The 17,613-nt window shown below is 31.7% G+C and overlaps 3 protein-coding genes across 3 annotated transcripts; 2 read left to right on the top strand and 1 right to left on the bottom strand.

The window, feature by feature from the left end:
- The first annotated feature begins 1,970 nt into the window (after positions 1-1,970).
- On the top strand, positions 1,971-8,287 carry LOC130468119 (uncharacterized). Its single transcript, XM_056837860.1, has 10 exons — positions 1,971-2,233; positions 2,343-2,489; positions 3,964-4,266; positions 4,361-4,450; positions 4,534-4,708; positions 4,859-4,999; positions 5,094-5,690; positions 6,359-6,511; positions 6,617-7,081; positions 7,521-8,287. Exons 1-10 carry the CDS (start codon positions 2,184-2,186, stop codon positions 8,148-8,150), a joined length of 2,751 nt encoding a protein of 916 aa, XP_056693838.1. The 5' UTR covers positions 1,971-2,183; the 3' UTR covers positions 8,151-8,287.
- Positions 8,288-8,492: 205 nt separating this feature from the next.
- On the top strand, positions 8,493-10,894 carry LOC130468118 (uncharacterized). The gene is made up of 9 exons (XM_056837859.1): positions 8,493-8,726; positions 8,847-8,903; positions 9,083-9,271; positions 9,362-9,420; positions 9,512-9,627; positions 9,724-9,864; positions 9,943-10,086; positions 10,252-10,455; positions 10,534-10,894. The coding sequence occupies exons 1-9, from the start codon at positions 8,512-8,514 to the stop codon at positions 10,648-10,650; spliced, it is 1,242 nt and encodes a 413-aa protein (XP_056693837.1). The 5' UTR covers positions 8,493-8,511; the 3' UTR covers positions 10,651-10,894.
- A 138-nt stretch (positions 10,895-11,032) lies between these two features.
- Positions 11,033-15,255, bottom strand: LOC130468117 (protein FAR1-RELATED SEQUENCE 5-like). Its single transcript, XM_056837858.1, has 5 exons — positions 14,487-15,255; positions 13,459-14,377; positions 13,149-13,313; positions 11,713-12,826; positions 11,033-11,309 (listed from the first exon to the last, which is right to left on the bottom strand). The coding sequence occupies exons 2-5, from the start codon at positions 14,055-14,057 to the stop codon at positions 11,196-11,198; spliced, it is 1,992 nt and encodes a 663-aa protein (XP_056693836.1). The 5' UTR covers positions 14,058-14,377; positions 14,487-15,255; the 3' UTR covers positions 11,033-11,195.
- Positions 15,256-17,613: the final 2,358 nt, after the last annotated feature.

Raw genomic sequence — 17,613 nt, 5'->3', positions numbered from 1 at the left:
GTCAACAAATGGCAATTAAGTTTTAAATTAATTAAGGTTCTGTTTAGTTTGGTGTAAACGTTCTCCGTGTAACCGTGTAAAATGATTTTTTATGAAATATATGTTTCAAGAGAAAACACAATTTCAAACTAATTTTCTTTTGTTTGGTTTCTTAGAAGAAATGGGAGAAGAGGAGAGGGGGAGGTGAGGAGGAACGGTAGAAAAGTATTTTCCTTCCCTTTCAAATGAAAAATGTTTAGTTATGGAAAATTATTTTCCATCCCTTGTTAAACCAAACATCGTAAAATGATTGAAAAGTGGAAAATCGTTTTCCATAAAAACATTTACACCATACCAAACGAGCTTAAATACCGTATTTAGCTATTCATCAGTAAAGTATCTTTACTTAATTGTCAAACCATGTTTATAAGTTCATTAGTCAGCGAGTTGATATAAGGTGGGTGACATGATACTCCCTCTGTCTCAATACTTTAATTGCCACAACTATCATGTACGTTCGTACCAATTTGATTGCCTCATTTTCTTTTACTCCCACCGTCCCGGAATACTCGACCCGGTTTGACCGGCACAGAGTTTAAGGCACTTAAATTGACTTATTTAATTTAATAGGTAGTAGTTGATAGTGGGGTATTATTTTAATGTAGTTAGTGGGAGGTGGGTTAAGAGGCAACGCGCGGATGGTACAGGCGCGTGCACCTAGATCTAGGTGCACCTGAACCAAAACGCAGAAAAATAAGAACAAAACGCAAAAACATAAAAAAGCAATAAAAAACATAAAAGAACACAAAAACATAAAAGAAAGAACATCAAGAATTAAACCAAAAGAACAATAAGTAAAACAGGAAAGAACAATAGCATTGAAAACGCAGAAAAATAAGAACAAAACGCAAAAACATAAAAAAGCAATAAAAAACATAAAAGAACACAAAAACATAAAAGAAAGAACATCAAGAATTAAACCAAAAGAACAATAAGTAAAACAGGAAAGAACAATAGCATTGAAAACGCAGAAAAATAAGAACAAAACGCAAAAACATAAAAAAGCAACAAAAAATATAAAAGAACACAAAAATATAAAAGAAAGAACATCAAGAATTAAACCAAAAGAACAATAAGTAAAACAGGAAAGAACAATAGCATTGAAAACCAAAAAAGGTTAAAACAACAAATAAATAAAAACACGTAAAAGAACAATAAGTAAAAACACGTAAAAGAACATAAAACACTAAAAGAAAGAACATCAGCAATTAAACGAAAGAACAAATAGAAAAGAACAATCATATTAAAAACCAAAAAGATTAAAACACGTAAAAGAACATAATACACTAAAATGAGAGAAGATCAGAAAGTAAAGGAAAAGAACAAAAAGAAAAAAAGAAAAACACAAACATATTAAAAACCAGAAAGGTTAAAACAAGGAAAGAACGATTTCTCTGCACTTTTAAAAAGAACATGGCAAATGCAACACCAGACGCACAAAAGAACAAAAGAACCAACGAAAAGAACAACAAAAACGTTAAAAAGTGAAAAAAACCGCCAAACAGAAGTTTTTTATTGAAATAATGAACGTGGCAAGAAAAAAACCGCAAAACAGAAGTTTTCCTATGAAAACATAAAACGTGGCAGTTAATTTCTCTCTCCTCAAAATCTTTTAATAAAAAAAATTAAATAAGTTACTTGTCTTTCATTTTGTATTTTAAAAAATTAAAAAGTAGATTACTGTTTAAAATAAAAAAAATTAAAAAATATAATTTAAGTAAAAACATTAATAAAAAACAAATTTAAAAATACTAACAACAGATAATAAAAAGAACACAAAGGAGACTCAAACGAACATCATTTTCTTTACTTATAGGCCAAAAGAACAAAAGAGCGGACGAAAAGAACAACAAAAAAAAAAGGAAGTTTAAATTTGAAAATACTGTAGCAGTTATTTTCTCTCTCTTCAATTATCATATATAAAGACATCATTGAATGCGACATTTATTTTCACTTTCACACTCAACCTACATGCAAAACCTTCACTCACCAACAATCAAAAAAACAGTGCAAAACCTTTCAAATTATTGCAAATCCGAACTTCTCCAATTTGGAATTCTACTATTTTCACTCTAAAAACTTCCCCAATTTGTTTTTTGGAAGTGATAATCTGGTTACAAAAACTTGAACCCTAACAATTGAAAATGGGGAAATCGAAAAAAGGAGAAGAAGTTGATGCGAAATGTTCTATTGAGTAAGAATTCAACTTCATTTTTCTTTTCTTTTTTCTTGAATTTCAGTTTAATTTTAATTTTTAGAGAATTTCCCATGAATTTTAATTTTCTATAAAATTTCATTTGAAGGGATGATGTTCCTTTGACAACGACTTTATTGAACTTAAGAAACAAAAAGAAGAAAGAGAAAGAAATTACACCAACAATTGATGCGGATTTGTTGGAAGATATCAACAAAGAAGTTTCAGAAACGGAAGAAGAAGAAGAAGAGAGCGAGTAAGTGGATTTTTTAAACAAAAACCTAGGTTCATTTACACCTTCTGTTTGTTCTTTTTGTTTTCCTTAATGTTCTAATTACAATAACGAAACCAAATACATTTTTTAACGAATTTAAAAGTAGATCTACATTTATGTTTTTTTTTAAATGTATTTTAAGTCACTGAATCATACACTTAGAAGAACAATGGTATAGATTTAAAAGAACAACGAATGTTAACTCAAAAGAACAGTGGAAATTTAAATTAAATAAGTAGATCTATGTTCTTTTATTTATTTACTGTCTGTTCTTTTTATTAGCCCTACTGTTTGACGAACAATTCGCCCAGGTTAAAAGAACAACAAATAGACTAAAAAGAACAGTACAATTTTGACGAACTTAAACCTAGATCTATAATTTTGTTCTTATCTATTGAATTTGATCTATGTTCTTTTTTATCTATGTTCTTATCTATAAAAACTTAAAAGAACCAACTGTGCAGGTTTAAAGAACAATCAATGTAGACTCAAAAGAACAACCAATGTACACTCAAAAGAACAGTACAGTATTAATGTAGGCTTAAAAAGAACTATGCATCTAGAAGAAAAGAACAGTCCATGTCTACTTAAAAGATCACTAGGCATTAAAAGAACAATCAATGAAAATTAAAAAGAACAATGTGCTTAGATTTGATAAGATGGTGTTCTTTTTACTTGTTCTTAAATGTATTTTAAAAAATAAAGAACAATCAATCACGGATAAAAGAACAAACCATCTACATTTAAAAGACAAACCTAAAACTGTTAGCACACAGTAAAAGAACACTTAATAAAAAGAACATAAGAAAAGGAACATATAAGCATACCTTGATCAACAGTTGAACAACATTTATCAACAACATCAACATAAATCCTCAGCAAATGATCACAATCCTCTTGAATTTCATTATCTCCTTCAATTTTCTTTCTACGAAAATTAGCAAATTGTATTTTTTCATCTCCTGAGAATTAGTATTCTGATTAATTCACTAATTCTCAAAAAAACAGGAACAATAATGCGAAAAGTTGGAGAGAGAAGAAAGTAGAAATCGCATTTCACTCTTTCTCTCTCTTAAATTCTCTCTTCTGTTGAGAGAAAATAAAACCTCTCATTTTTCTCTCTCTAAAATGTGTTGCTAAAATTATGAAATGATGAATGAATGAGAATATGGAGGACAAACATTATTTATATATTGTATATGAAAAAATAAAAAAAATCAGATGAATAAGATATTGTACAAGGGTGCAGGATGAGAACTGTGCACTTGTTTTTTGTGTTGTTCCTTTTTTCATAATATGTGTTCTTTCCAAAAGCATAGCTGTGTTCTTTTGTACACGACATGTTGTTCTTTTTCCATTACATGTGTTATTTTAAACATTTTTCTGTTGTTCTTTTTTCATAACATGTGTTTTTGGTGTTGTTCTTTTTTTCATGACATATATTTTTTCATTATAGACTTTCCAAACAAAGGAAAGCATTGCAAGAACAACAGAAGATGGTGCAAGCACTTCAGGAAAAGCTGCTACAACAGGAAAAGCAGCTGGATCTGATTGAACAAAAAAAGAAGGGTGGAGAAGGACAAAAAAATTCCAGCAAAGATCCTGAAAAGCAGGAAGAAACTGAAAAGAAAGAGCATGAAGTAAAAGTGCATGAAGAAGTGAAAGAACCTGAAAAAGAGGAGGCTGAGGTAAAAGTTCCAGAAGAGCTGGATGAACCAGAAAGAAAAGAAAAGAAAACGAACTTAAAAATTACTTTGAGGTATCATCTGTGTTTGTTAATACTATTTCATATTTACATTGTAGTTGTTATTTTTCGTTTCTTAAACATACTTTTGCATTTATGTTTTTACTAGAAAGAAAAAAGACGGAGAAGAAGCTGGTGAGGAACCTGAAAAAGCAAAGGGGAAGTCTAGGAAATCAATACCAAACAGGAAAAGGACAAGGTAACTTACATAAATGGTGTTCTTTTTATTTTCTGTGTTTTACTTTTTTTTTACTACTTATGTTCTATTGTTTTGGTCAACAGAAGTCAATTGCTGAAAGAAGAATTTCCCGATCTTATCAAAGAGGTAAAGCAGGAATTGGAAGAGGCACATAAGAAGAAGAGCTTGTTGCCTGCTGAGAAAATTTCAACAAAAAAAGTTGCACCAAATGCTAAGAAGGGGAATGGAGTTACTTTGAAAAAGACTGCAGCACTTAAGGTAAACTTCACATTACCCTTTTTGTATATCTTTTTATTTACCTTAATGTTATATTATAATAGAGATAAATGCTGTGTTTTAAATAAAGAATGTTCTTTTTTTCCTGTCTTGTGTTCTTTACATCATCATTTATGTTCTTTTTTCATTCAGAGGGGTAGCAAAGTTAATCAGATAGTTGTGAGGGAGGTTTATGAAGACGAGGAAGATGAAGAAGGAGGTGAAGAAGAAGGTGAAGAAGTAGAAGAGGAAAGTGAACCCTTAATGAAGAAGGGGAAAAAAGTAGTTGAGAAGGTCAAAAATTTTCTTAAGTTATTTGTTCTTTTTCTTCCATATAATGTTCTTTTACTCCCTGACTAATGTTCTTTATATTTTTTCTTTTTTCCAGAGAGCAACAAGAAGTAAACAAATTGTTGTTTCTGATGAGGTCATGGAGGAGGTGGATGATGAGAAACCAAAATCTTTGGTTGTTGCCAAACCAAAACCTGAAGAAAGGAAACTAAATCTAAGGCAAACTCCGCAATTGATGATGCGATTCTTGAGGGGAATTGCATCTAATGAACCACATGATATAAGAAAACAACAAGCCATCGTGGAGTTAGGCTTTGGATCTCTTCTGCAACTTGACATCCCACAAAACGAAAATCCATTCCCGTACGAGTTGGTTAGGAATTTCAACTCGTCCGACCGGTCCTTACATCTACCAAAGTCTTCCCTTGATATTACTGTAGAGGATGTATACCTGGTGTACGGTATACCTATTGGAGGAGCTCCGGTCGTGGAATGGACGGATGAACAAGATCCTGAAGTGTTGAGGGTTTTTGCTGAATTTTGGGCATACTGGCAAGTGAAGTCTGGATGCCCAAAATTGAAAGAAATGGTTGAAAAACTGATCAAAGATGAGACTCCAGTTGATGATAACTGGAAGAGATCTTTCCTAGTGGTTGCAGTTAACACCTGCATTAAATCCACTACTAATTTATCGGTAAACATCAAAATTCCTTTGTTTCTCATTAATGTTCTTTTATTTCTCATTAATGTTCTTTTGTTTGCGTATTATGTTCTTTTAAATGTTTATTAATATTTTTATTGTTCTTTTATTTGTTTGTCGAATTCCATGTTCTTTCTTTCTCTTTCACTGTTCTTTTATTCTGTATGATATTCCATGTTCTTTCTTACATCAAAATTCCTTTGTTTCTCATTAATGTTCTTTTATTTCTCATTAATGTTCTTTTGTTTGCGTATTATGTTCTTTTAAATATTTCTCACTGTTCTTTTATTCTGTATGATATTCCATGTTCTTTCTTACATCAAAATTCCTTTGTTTCTCATTTATGTTCTTTTATTTCTCATTAATGTTCTTTTGTTTGCGTATTATGTTCTTTTAAATGTTTATTAATATTTATTGTTCTTTTATTTGTTTGTCGAATTCCATGTTCTTTCTTTCTCTTTCACTGTCCTATTGTTGTACTTTCCTTTATATGAATGTTAGTTGTGTTCTTTTCAGTTGTATTCAATATTCTTTTGCTCTTCTTTCATTGTTCTTTTCATTCTCTCTAATGTTCCTTTATTTTCTATTGAATGTTCTATTTTCTTATTCTATTTAAAATCATAATTAATGTTCTTTTCTTTTATATTTTTCTGTTTCAAAAGCCAAACTTCAGATTCCTAGCAAGCACTGTTGACTTGGAGCAAGTGAGGAATCTAAATTGGTGCCAGTATGCATACACCAGCCTTCTTGGGGCAGCTATGTACTGGAATGTGGACCGTAGCAGATGGTTTGCTGGTCCACTACCATTTCTAATGGTAAATTTCAATCATTAAGCTAGCATTTCCCTTTGTTATATATATTACTTTCATCTTCTTCTTTCACCTAACTAACAATAAATTATGTTGTTATTGTTAAATTAGGTATGTTATTTCGATCGGGTGCAGATCATGGAAGAGTACCCTCCAAGGAACTTCCCCCTAATTTCTTGCTGGACAAGAGATATGATAAGCAGCAGGGTACGCAATGACAATGCTACAGGCTTCGGACATGGCTTGATTCTGGACAGAATTCAAGGTCCACCTGAGCTACAACTGTACAGGGAGGATATGGAGCTGCTCAAACAGCAAAAAGCACTCAGTGAACAACCACCACCACTTCTTCTTCAACACCCACAACAACAACAGCAGCAACATGATGAACAACCATCGCAGCAACCACTGCAGCAACCACAACAGCAACATCAACACCAAGAGCCTAACTGGTCCACAAATGATGTGTCCAGAGAACATCAAGGTGCACCAGTGACTCAACTCGGGGATGACAAAGATTTGCCAGAGCAACAGGCAGACCCCAGTGAGAAAGCAAAAGTCCCTTCTACAATTGAGGTAAAATTAAATTCACTCAACAAAACCATTGCATTTATTTTTTCAACGTTTTTGTTGTAATGTTCTTTTTCCTCCAACAAATGTTCTTTTACGTACTCAATATAATCTTTTTTCCTACCATGTTTTTTGCTTTCTGTGTTTATGTTCTTTTTATCAAAAACTAGTTCTTTACGTTCTTTTACATGTTCTTTTAAATGTTTATTCATGTTATTTAAGCATGTTCTTTTTTCTTAAAAAGATGTTCTTTACATTTGAATGTTCTTTTATATGTTTAAGCATGTTATTTACATGTTCATTTATCTCTTTAACATGTTCTTTCGATCTTTAACAATGTTTCTATGTTCTACTTGAATGTTCTTTTAGGGATCTCTCTTGTTCTTTTTTCCATTCGAATGTTCTTTTTATTTATCCAGTCCTTATTGTTGTTATTGTTAAACAGGAATTCCATGCTGAATTCACTAAAACCACTACTGAACTCAGTAGTGTCATGAACAAGTTCAACGACTTATTGTCGTTGTCCAGAAAGTTCTTTGACACTACTATTGATGTCAAAAAAAGTCTGCCATTCAATATGGCAAAAATGTGGTCAACATGCTCTGGAACTGAAATTCCAGTTACTTTTGAGAAGGGCAACTCTACAGAAGAGCGGCAAGAAGGAAGGAATACTGAGGAGATTGGTTCAATCCTCAGTCAAGATAAAGAATTTTTCAGTTCAGACTACTTCACAATACTATTTGAGGAAGCAGTACGAAAGGCAACAGAAGGAAATGAAAGAAAGGAAATCAAGGAATCTGAGGATGTTACATTTGATTTGCCACCATTTTTAACACCTCCGATCATGCCTTCCCAGCCTAATGTATTTGCTGATTTGACATTGAAGCTTGGAATGGTTTCCGATTCAAATCCTCCTCCTCAGGCACACGACTTTGAAGAGGAAATGAGATTAGAAGCAATCTTGGCAAACAAAACTTTGACTGAACGTGATTTGGAGACAATTTCAGGGGACAACAAAAATGAAGCTGAAAAACAACAGCCACCTACAGAAAAAACTGAGTATGCGTTCTTTTAAAACAGTTCACATACACATGTATAATAAATATGTGACTGTTTCTTTCATTATTCACAATGTTCTTTTATAAACAATTATTTGTTTTTTTATTCGTTTGATTTGTTCTTTTTATTAATTCTCTGTCTTTATACAATTATTTAATGGATCTTTTGTTTCTTTTATTCGGAATGTTCCTTTCATATATTTCTTTATGTTCTTTCTATATTTACTTTAATATCTTCCTACTTTTAATATTAACTTATATGTTCTTTTTCATTGCACTTTTGTTCTTTAATTCTTCTCATTGTGTTCTTTGTTCCTCCTCACATGTTCTTATTTTTTTTTTGTAATACACAGAGAACCTGAAAATGTGAGATCAGATATGGAAGGTTTAATCCAAGGAGCTGAAGATGGAAAACCAATGTCTCCAACCGTTAGAACTGAAGACTCCGAGTTTCAGACTATGGAAGGTTTAATCAAAGGAGCTGAAGATGGAAACCCCATGTCTCCAACTGTTAGAACTGAAGAATCCGAGTTTAATACTCCAACTGCTGCTGAGTCGCAGACTGAAATGGAAACTCCATCAATATTCCTGAAGTAAGACTACTGTATTTTATTAAAATATAATTTTCATAATCTTCAATTTAATGTTCTTTTCTTTCTCGCTTTTGTTCTTTTTATTTATAGTAATATATTCTTTTCTTTCCACTCTTTTAGCACTCCAAGTGCGGTGTACTCGCAACCAGAAAATGCACCTACATCTATGAACATAGAGTATGACTACTGCATTTTATTTTATAAGTTATTTTTCGTTTATTATTACAAGTTATTTTTCATTATCATTTATAAAATGTTCTTTTCTTTTCACTTTGTTGTTCTTTTTATTGTTAGTCTGAATTCGTTTTTCCCTCTAATATGTTCTTTTTACTTTATAATGTCTTTGTTTTCATAAGTGAGGAAGAGGATCCAGATAACGTACAAGTACCTAAACTTGTTAAGAGAAAGAAAAATGTTCCCCTCAAGTTACTGTCACCCTTCTTAACTCAGTATTCACACCTACTGGTTGGGGAAGAACAGTTGAATCAAAAGGAAAAGGACATGCGATGCGTACTGGATTATGCCTTTGGAAAGGGAAGCCCAACGTAAGAATTTTATACTATTACAAGTATTTGAATGTAGATGTTCTTTTTGTACATGTTCTTATGGAAATTTTATTTTCATTCTTATAACAGTCAGGTGTTGTACACTGATGATTGGAATATAGTTACCAGAGAAGAGTTTCAAACCCTAGGTATATATTTAATTATTGGAATTTAAAATGTTCTTTTAAATGCTGTTGATGTTCCTTTTACTCATATTTTTGTTCTTTTCCTTTAAAACAGCTCCCAATGCGTGGGTGATGAATAATGTTATTGACACTTTTGCAAGAATACTGAATGATGATCCAGATCAAAGTGTCAAGAGTAACTTGAAGTTCTATTTCTCTACAATCCCTTTCGTAAGTTTTAATATCACTAAAAAATCATATTTTCGTACTTCTTCAATAATTTTTATTATATAACATATATTTAAAATTATTTTTTTTTCGGTGCAGAATATGCTCTGCCAGAATGAACCGTATGGTGGATCACAGGATAGTCAAGCAACCGAAAGCAAACGCTTAGAAAATTTTATTTTAAGTGTACGCCATGAGTATGAAACTGCTGGTGTGAAGTCTTTGAAGGGATTCCATCTGGTAAAATTATAAAATTGTTCTTTTCTTTTTTACATATGTTCCTTTTCCTTTGTTTAATGTTCTTTTCTCTGCTTGTAGTTGTTCTTTCCAGTCTGGTCTGGTGATCATTTTTATCTCATTGTAATCAACCAAAAGGCGAAGAAGGTGGAGATCATTGACAATCTCTCCTTACCTGAAGGAATTACATATGATGATAAATATAAAACATTTGCAGAAAGAACTGTAAGTCTATTTGAAGAATTTCCTCTTATATATTTTATTTGTTCTTTCCTTTGTTGTTCTTTATTCTTTTACTAAATTAAATGTTCTTTTTTCCTTCCTTTGTTGTTCTATGTTTCTTTGTTGTTCTTTGTTCTTTTACTAAGTTAAATGTTCTTTTTATTTCAGTTTGAAGCATGGACAATATTTTCTGAACAAGAAGGACATCCTTTGCGGAAGGCACAGATTTCAGCATATGAAATTGTGTTGCTTGAAATGCCATGGAAGAACAGAACAAACAAGACTGATTGTGGGGTATATGCAATGAGGCATATGGAGACCTACAAAGGCAACCAGACTTGGAATTGTGGCTTCAAAAACACAGATGAAGATGTAAGTAAATTTTGAATATATGTACGTATATTATTTTAATATATAATCTTTTATTAATGTACTATTTTATGTTTTCAGAAAGACTTTATTTGCAGGCTGAGAATGCGGTACGGTACTGAAATCTTATTATCCGTTCTGAACAAAAGGCATGAGCTAATGTATCTGGCATTGAAGAGAGCTAATCAAGTTGAATAGTTGGTTGTTTTCATGAAGGCAGAATAATATTTACCTTTTATTAGAAGTATGCTTTAAAAAACAATGGTATATTTTGTAGATATGGTTATTGCTGGAGTTATGGGTTGTTCTTTTAAACATGTGTGGTGTTCTTTTGGAAACAATTAGATGTTCTAGTAGTTGCAGATAAGTAGTTTGGATATTTTAAACAAGTATTTCAATTAAAGGTTCAAGTTCTTTTCAATCCCAGACCATGTTCTTCTATATCATGGGATATGTTCTTTCCTTTCCAAAATTCTTTTTATTCTCTTTTAGTAAGTTCTTTTCACATTTAAGAATATACTCCTTTATGCAATAATTTTGCAATCCTAATTGCACAAAAATAAAAACAAAAATAAGAATATATACAACTAAAAATTCTCATTTCAAAATATTGAATGAGCCAAACATCAGTAGCCCGTAAAAATATACATCAAAAGAGTAAAAGAACATTGTTGAGAATACAAAAACAAATGATTAAAAACACAACAAACTAAAAATAAAAATATTACCAATCGTAAATGAATCTACAAAGGTTGTATGTGTACTCCAAAATAATCATCTGGAACATATGCTTCCAATTGTGAATTTGAAGATGTTGGATGAACCAAAACCCCACCAACAGGTAAATTTATGATACACTGAAAAAGAACAAACAAACAATAAGGAATAAAAGAACATGATAAAGAAGAAAAAAGAACAAAATAGATAATAAAAAAGAACAGTTCAAAAAAGAACGTAATAAACATTAAAAGAACAAATAGATGTTTTTTTTAAAAATGAACTGTTTAGCAAAAGAACATAAACAAAAAGACGAAAGAACATATAGAAAGAAAAACGAACAATGATAAACAAAAGGAACAAACTAAAGGAATAGAAGAACAAATAGATTATTAAAAAGAACAGAACATAATAAAGTAAACTAAAAGATCATAAACAAAAAGGATAAATAGAAAATAAAAATGGAAAAAAGAACAATGATAAACAAAAAGAACATTCCAAAGTAATAAAAGAACAAATAAATGTTTAAAAAGAACAGTTTACCTGATCAGTAGACTGAGTTTCCTCCCTCAAATTATCAACATGTCTTTCTCTTCTCTTGTTCCAACCTTTCAGTTTATTGCGTTTCTTCTCAACAATTCCTTTAGGTCTCACATTCCTCTCTTTAGCCTTTTCAGTCCCGTTCTTAATCTTCCTCTTTCGCTTTGGTGGATTTTGAATCATTGTTGGAATGACTTTTTCAGCAATCGGTTCAACAACATCCGGCAAAACTGTGTCTGTTGAAGGCTCAATGCCATCAAGTAGAGTTTCTTCTCGCACATACTTGTTTGATACATTACCATCCCCTTCAACACCACCAATATACTCCTTCACTTTGCATGACATATCCAACACACCCAAATCAATAAGCTTCCTTGCAGCCGGACAATGTTGAGCTTCATTTATAACTTTAATGCAATTTCTTATGCTTTGCATCCTCCAAACTGAAGCAGAAACAACACTTACTTCATTATCTCTATCTTCTCCTTCTTCAACAATCATGTTCATAGCCTTTTTGGTCCATCTCTTCATAATGTATTGTTTGGGAATCTCTTCAACATTATGGACAATGAAAACTCGAAGAATATGAGAACAAAGAACTCCTATCTCTCCATATGACTTGCAAGTACAATCAACAACCAACTCTTGCTCATTAAACATCACAACATGTCTAATAAAATCCTTTGTAGGATGCCCAACAATGTACTTAGAAACTGGAAACTCATAGGAAATGCGTTGACACCTCAAACCAATTGCTTTGATGAATCGTTGCTCAAATATCAAATATATTGCAATGGTATACACATCCCGCGCATGCAAACATAACATGTTATCCGCACATGCGTAATATCTATTTCCAGTAGAAGAATTATAATCTCCCTTGTTCTCCTTACTTCTCCATTCATCAATTACATCTAAAAAACACTTATAAAAATCACATAAACCATTCGTTTTATGCAACCTCCTAGAAATAGAATGATTTGTCGTCTCACTCCTTTGAGAAGATAAAATACCCCCAGAAAACCACTCTTTGTTATATGCAGGACACCATTTCTCTTTCAAATCATATAACCTCTCTATCCATTTGTGTGTCTTGCAATTGTAATCAGTCATAAGACTACAAAAGAACAAACGAGGAGAACAAAAGAACAATCAGAGACACAAAACGAACGCCCTGAGTAAAACAAAGAACAAATGAAGACAAAAAAAGAACAATATACAGTACAATAAAACTTGAAAAGAAAGTACACACAATCACAGTTCAAGAAGTATGGACTCTATTAAACAAAGAAAAGAACATTAAAATACCAGATTAAAAGAACAAGTTTCATCAACCATGAAAAGAACACTATTTAACATTACAAAAAACATGTCGTCGAATGAAAAGAACAAAACAAAATTTTAAATACTAATCAGTCTATTAGCAAAATAATTTTTACCTATTCCAATAATGCTCGAACTCAGCAACTGTGTCAGTATATTTCAAAACATAATCAAACCGACGTTTGAAACCTTCTTTGGCCATAACACCTTTGATGTTTACAACAGCATTTTCCCCTATGTGCCATGTACACAAACGATGCCTCGATTTTGGAAACACTTCCCTAAAAAACCATAAACCAAAAAAATAGATAAAAATATAAACTAAACAAAAAGACAAAAGAAAAAGAACATAAAAAATTGTACAAAAATACAAAAGAACAAAAGTGTTTGATGAACGAACATACAAACAACCTAAAAGAACTTTACCTTATAGCCTTGTCCATGGCAGAAGATTGATCAGTCATGATAGTCACAGGTTGCTTCCCTCCCATTGAAGTCAAAAAAGAATTAAAAAGCCAGTCAAAAGTACCTGCCTTCTCATTCAATATAAAACCCACTCCAAACATGATATTTTGAGTGTGAAGATTCATTCCAACAAAAGGCCCACAAATCATATCGTATTTATTAGTACGATAAGTTGTATCATGAATCAATAAATCACCAAAAGCTTCATAATCAGACCGCATTCTTCCATCTCTCCAAAAAAAATTGATCAACTGATTCTCTTCATTCAATTGAAAATCATAATAAAAATCATGTTCTTTAGCTTGCCTCATAGCGAACCATCTGATCAACTGATTTGAATCACAACCATCCAACTTTTTCTTCTTCTCTGCCAAAACAGCATCATACGCGTCAGGAACAGTGAACCCTAAATTCGCCTCACCACCAACTTCTTTCCTCATAGCTCTAAGAACATCAGCAAGCTTCGTGCCACTACAAGTAAAAGTAGTAAGAAAAGCCAATTGTTCTTTTGAAATGTGCCTATGTGACCTAATAAGGTGTCTCTTATTAGCAGGAACCATTGAATGGTTATGCAGACGGGAATGTTTAGAAAGAACATACACTCCAGTTTTCTTATCAACATCAAACTGAACTGAAGCCTTGCATCCAGTTCTCCTATCAATTTTTTTAAAGGATTTAGGCACAACACCATCTGGATTTTTAAACCCCTCGTATGCACAAACAAAAAACCGTTGTCGAACTATTCTAGTACCACTTCTATACTCCTTTTTACCCTTCCTAGTACCAAAACCATTCCTAAATGCATGACTGTTGTATAACTCATACGCCTCATCATCATCCTTAACTACACTTCCCTCTAATGAAACTGGTTCTTCAAAATCTGCATGACGATAAAAAAGAACACAAAGAACATCATAAGTATGATAAAGGAACAAACACAAGACGTAAACGAACATTGTGATAAACAAGTAAAAGTACAATTCATGTACCTTGGCCAATAACCACATAGGATTCTGGATCCTCATTAGCATCATTTTGTTCTGAATTATTAACTGAATTATTTAATATATCTGGAAATTTATAAAATAAAAAAAATCAGAAAAAAAAAAGAACAAAAGAACTTAAAAGAACAGTAGCCATTAAAAAGAACAATGCACAGAGTAAACGAACAATCCATGTAGACTGAAAAGAACACTAGGCATGAAAAGAACAATCAAAGAAGAGTTAAAAGAACAATCAATTAGTCAATCAAAAGAACACATTAAAACTTAAAAGAACAATTTGGGCAGATATAAAAGAACAACCAATAAAGAATAAAAAACAACAGTACCTATTAGAAAAGAACAATGCATCAAGAGTAAATTACACACTCCAACTAGACTGGAAAGAACACTACGCATTAAAAGAACAATCAATAAACAGTTAAAAGAACAATCAGTTTTGTCAATCAAAAGAACACATTAAAACCTAAAAGAACAATATCGGCATAATTATCAACAATCAATTTTGTCAATCAAAAGAACAATGTAAACTCATAAAAACATAAAAGAAAAATCCGTGCAAATATAATAAAAAAACCAATAAAGAATCAAAGGAACAGTAACTATTAAAATGAACAATAAAAATAGAGTAAACGAACACAAAAGGTGACCGAAAAGAACACTATGACTTAAAGAACAATCAATGAAGAGTTAAAAGAACAATCAATAAAGAACAATCAGTGTTTATTTGAAAAGCTAAATATAATAAAAAGGAACGTCTCAATACGTATTCTTAACATGTTCATTTGATACTGAAAAATGTTCTTCTGAAATGATACAATGTTCTTTTCTGCAAACAGACAAAATCAACGTATCTTCCTTAAATATAATAGTTATTACAGAATCAGTTTCACCACATAAATGAAATAAATGCGAAATCAACGAAAAAACCAATTCGTAACCTTCATTATCAACAATCACCAAAATCAACGAAGAATGAGATTCAAAATTAAATTAATCAAACTAATTACAATCACAAAAAACATAAAAAGTACGATTATTATGAAATCGAAATCATAAAATCAAAGAAAAATGCAACTCGTTATTACAAATTGAAATAATACCTTCGTAACTCTGATTTTCAGCTGAAGAATTCAGATGACAAGAAGAAGAATCATTCGAAATTGATGTTGAAACAGAGAAATCATGGAATATTTGAGAATTTTCCATCAGTTTCTCTCTCTAAAAAAAATTTATGCACAAATGTAAGCTTTCTCTCTCCTATTCACACTTTTTGAATTCAAAATTATGAAGCCCAGACATATAAAAAGGAGCGAAGAACAAAAAAAATCGCGAAAACTAAACAGGGAAGAACAGAGCACATGATGTTCTTTTGTATTGTGAGACTTGTTCTTTTTAACTGCAGAATTAATGAAAATACGCGTTTTGTTTTAAAATGTTTGCGTTTTAATCCCAGTGCACCTAGATCTAGGTGCACACGCCTGCACCATCGAAATTGCGGGTTAAGAGGTGGGGTTGGAGGAGAGTAGAGGTTGAATTTTTAATTATTTTTTGTATGGAGTAGGGGTATGTGGGTTAATAGGGGTGGGGTGAGAAATAATATAATATTGTTAGAATATTTCCATTTTTAGAAACAGGTCAAGTATTAAGGGACGGTCCGATAAGGAAAACAGGTCAAGTATTCCGGGACGGAGGGAGTAAGCGTGAACCATAATATTTTATTATCTGTTTATTTTGCTATCATAGTTATTCTTTCTCATACAAGTAAAAAGTTCATCCACTTTTACTTATCACATCTACTTTTTCTATTAAAATACACGTAATATTAGATAAGCGTACAACAACTTATCGCATACAAATTCGTGCGAGGAATAAATTGGGATTGATCTGTTTTATACTATTATTATCGTTCTACTGTTTTTTGGTCAGGATGTGTTCTATTAAACTAATTTTACTTTATCCGAGATAATGTTAACTTAGATTTTTTTGTTTTGTTGAAATTGAATTACATAAAGTTGTTATCAACATTCCTTTTAAAAAATGAATTGCCAACATTCCATATGAAGTGTTATGAAAGATATAAAACATTCCAAAATAAATGATAAGACATGTATGTCCTATACTTAATGTCCATAATATTGTGGCGAATCTTAAGGAAGAAGTAGTTACTCTAATGCTCTAAATACTTTCGGTGGGTGCATGAACACAATGGCCATGATATTGGGATATATGTTCTCATGTTGGAGCCTCTGAGTTTATTATTGAAAAGATGCATGTCACCTTAATTACTCACCGGCCTACCCTCCTCCATTAGACCATTATCTTAGATAACCTACTTAAAGTCTTAAGAGACACTTAATTTCATTTTAATTAGTGTGAAAAATCAAAAGATAACCTCATACGTACTCATACTATGTATGAGTACGTTTTAGGTTTTCTTTACGACACATAGGCAACTCATTTCATAAGTACGTGTTCAGATACAAAATGAAATAGTTCAACACGGTAATATAAAAACATTTTTAAAATGGATTGAAATGTTTCGGTCGATATGGAACATTGCTCAAGAAAGGCAAGACACCGGAAACATAATTTGGCTCTAATACTTGGATCTGCCTATCCTCCATTGCATGCACCTAGACTAGAAATATACTATGCATACTAGTAGTCGTAGATCCTAATCAAATGGGAGGTCATACCGGCCGACCGGGAGAAATATACTATGCAATAGACCTAGTAGCTAGTGTAAATTTTTGCACTAATAAAGCATTGTTTGGTTAACAATGTAACTTCATGTATTGTTACAACCTTGCTTATTAGGTTGCGTTTTATTCATCCGATATTTCTTTATTTTTTCTGAATTTATCTTATTTGAACTTAGCTTATTTAAACTTATTAAAACTTATTTTAGTTATAAATTATATTTGGTCAACCCTTGTATTTCCCGACCTTAACTGAAATTATTTTTCCCGAAATAAGTAAAAATAAGGTGAACATAACAGAGCATAAATATGCTAATGTGAAGTTTATTTGGAGTGATTGTCTATTTGAATACAAATACAAACGTGTTCTCATATAAAGATATTACGTGTATGTGATCGTACTAGCACTAATG

Source organism: Spinacia oleracea, chromosome 2 (assembly GCF_020520425.1).
Source record: "Spinacia oleracea cultivar Varoflay chromosome 2, BTI_SOV_V1, whole genome shotgun sequence".
In the NCBI taxonomy this organism is placed as follows: Eukaryota; Viridiplantae; Streptophyta; class Magnoliopsida; order Caryophyllales; family Amaranthaceae; genus Spinacia; species Spinacia oleracea.
The sequence above is the reverse complement of the archived record's forward strand: the minus strand, read 5'-3'. Positions and strand labels throughout refer to the sequence as shown.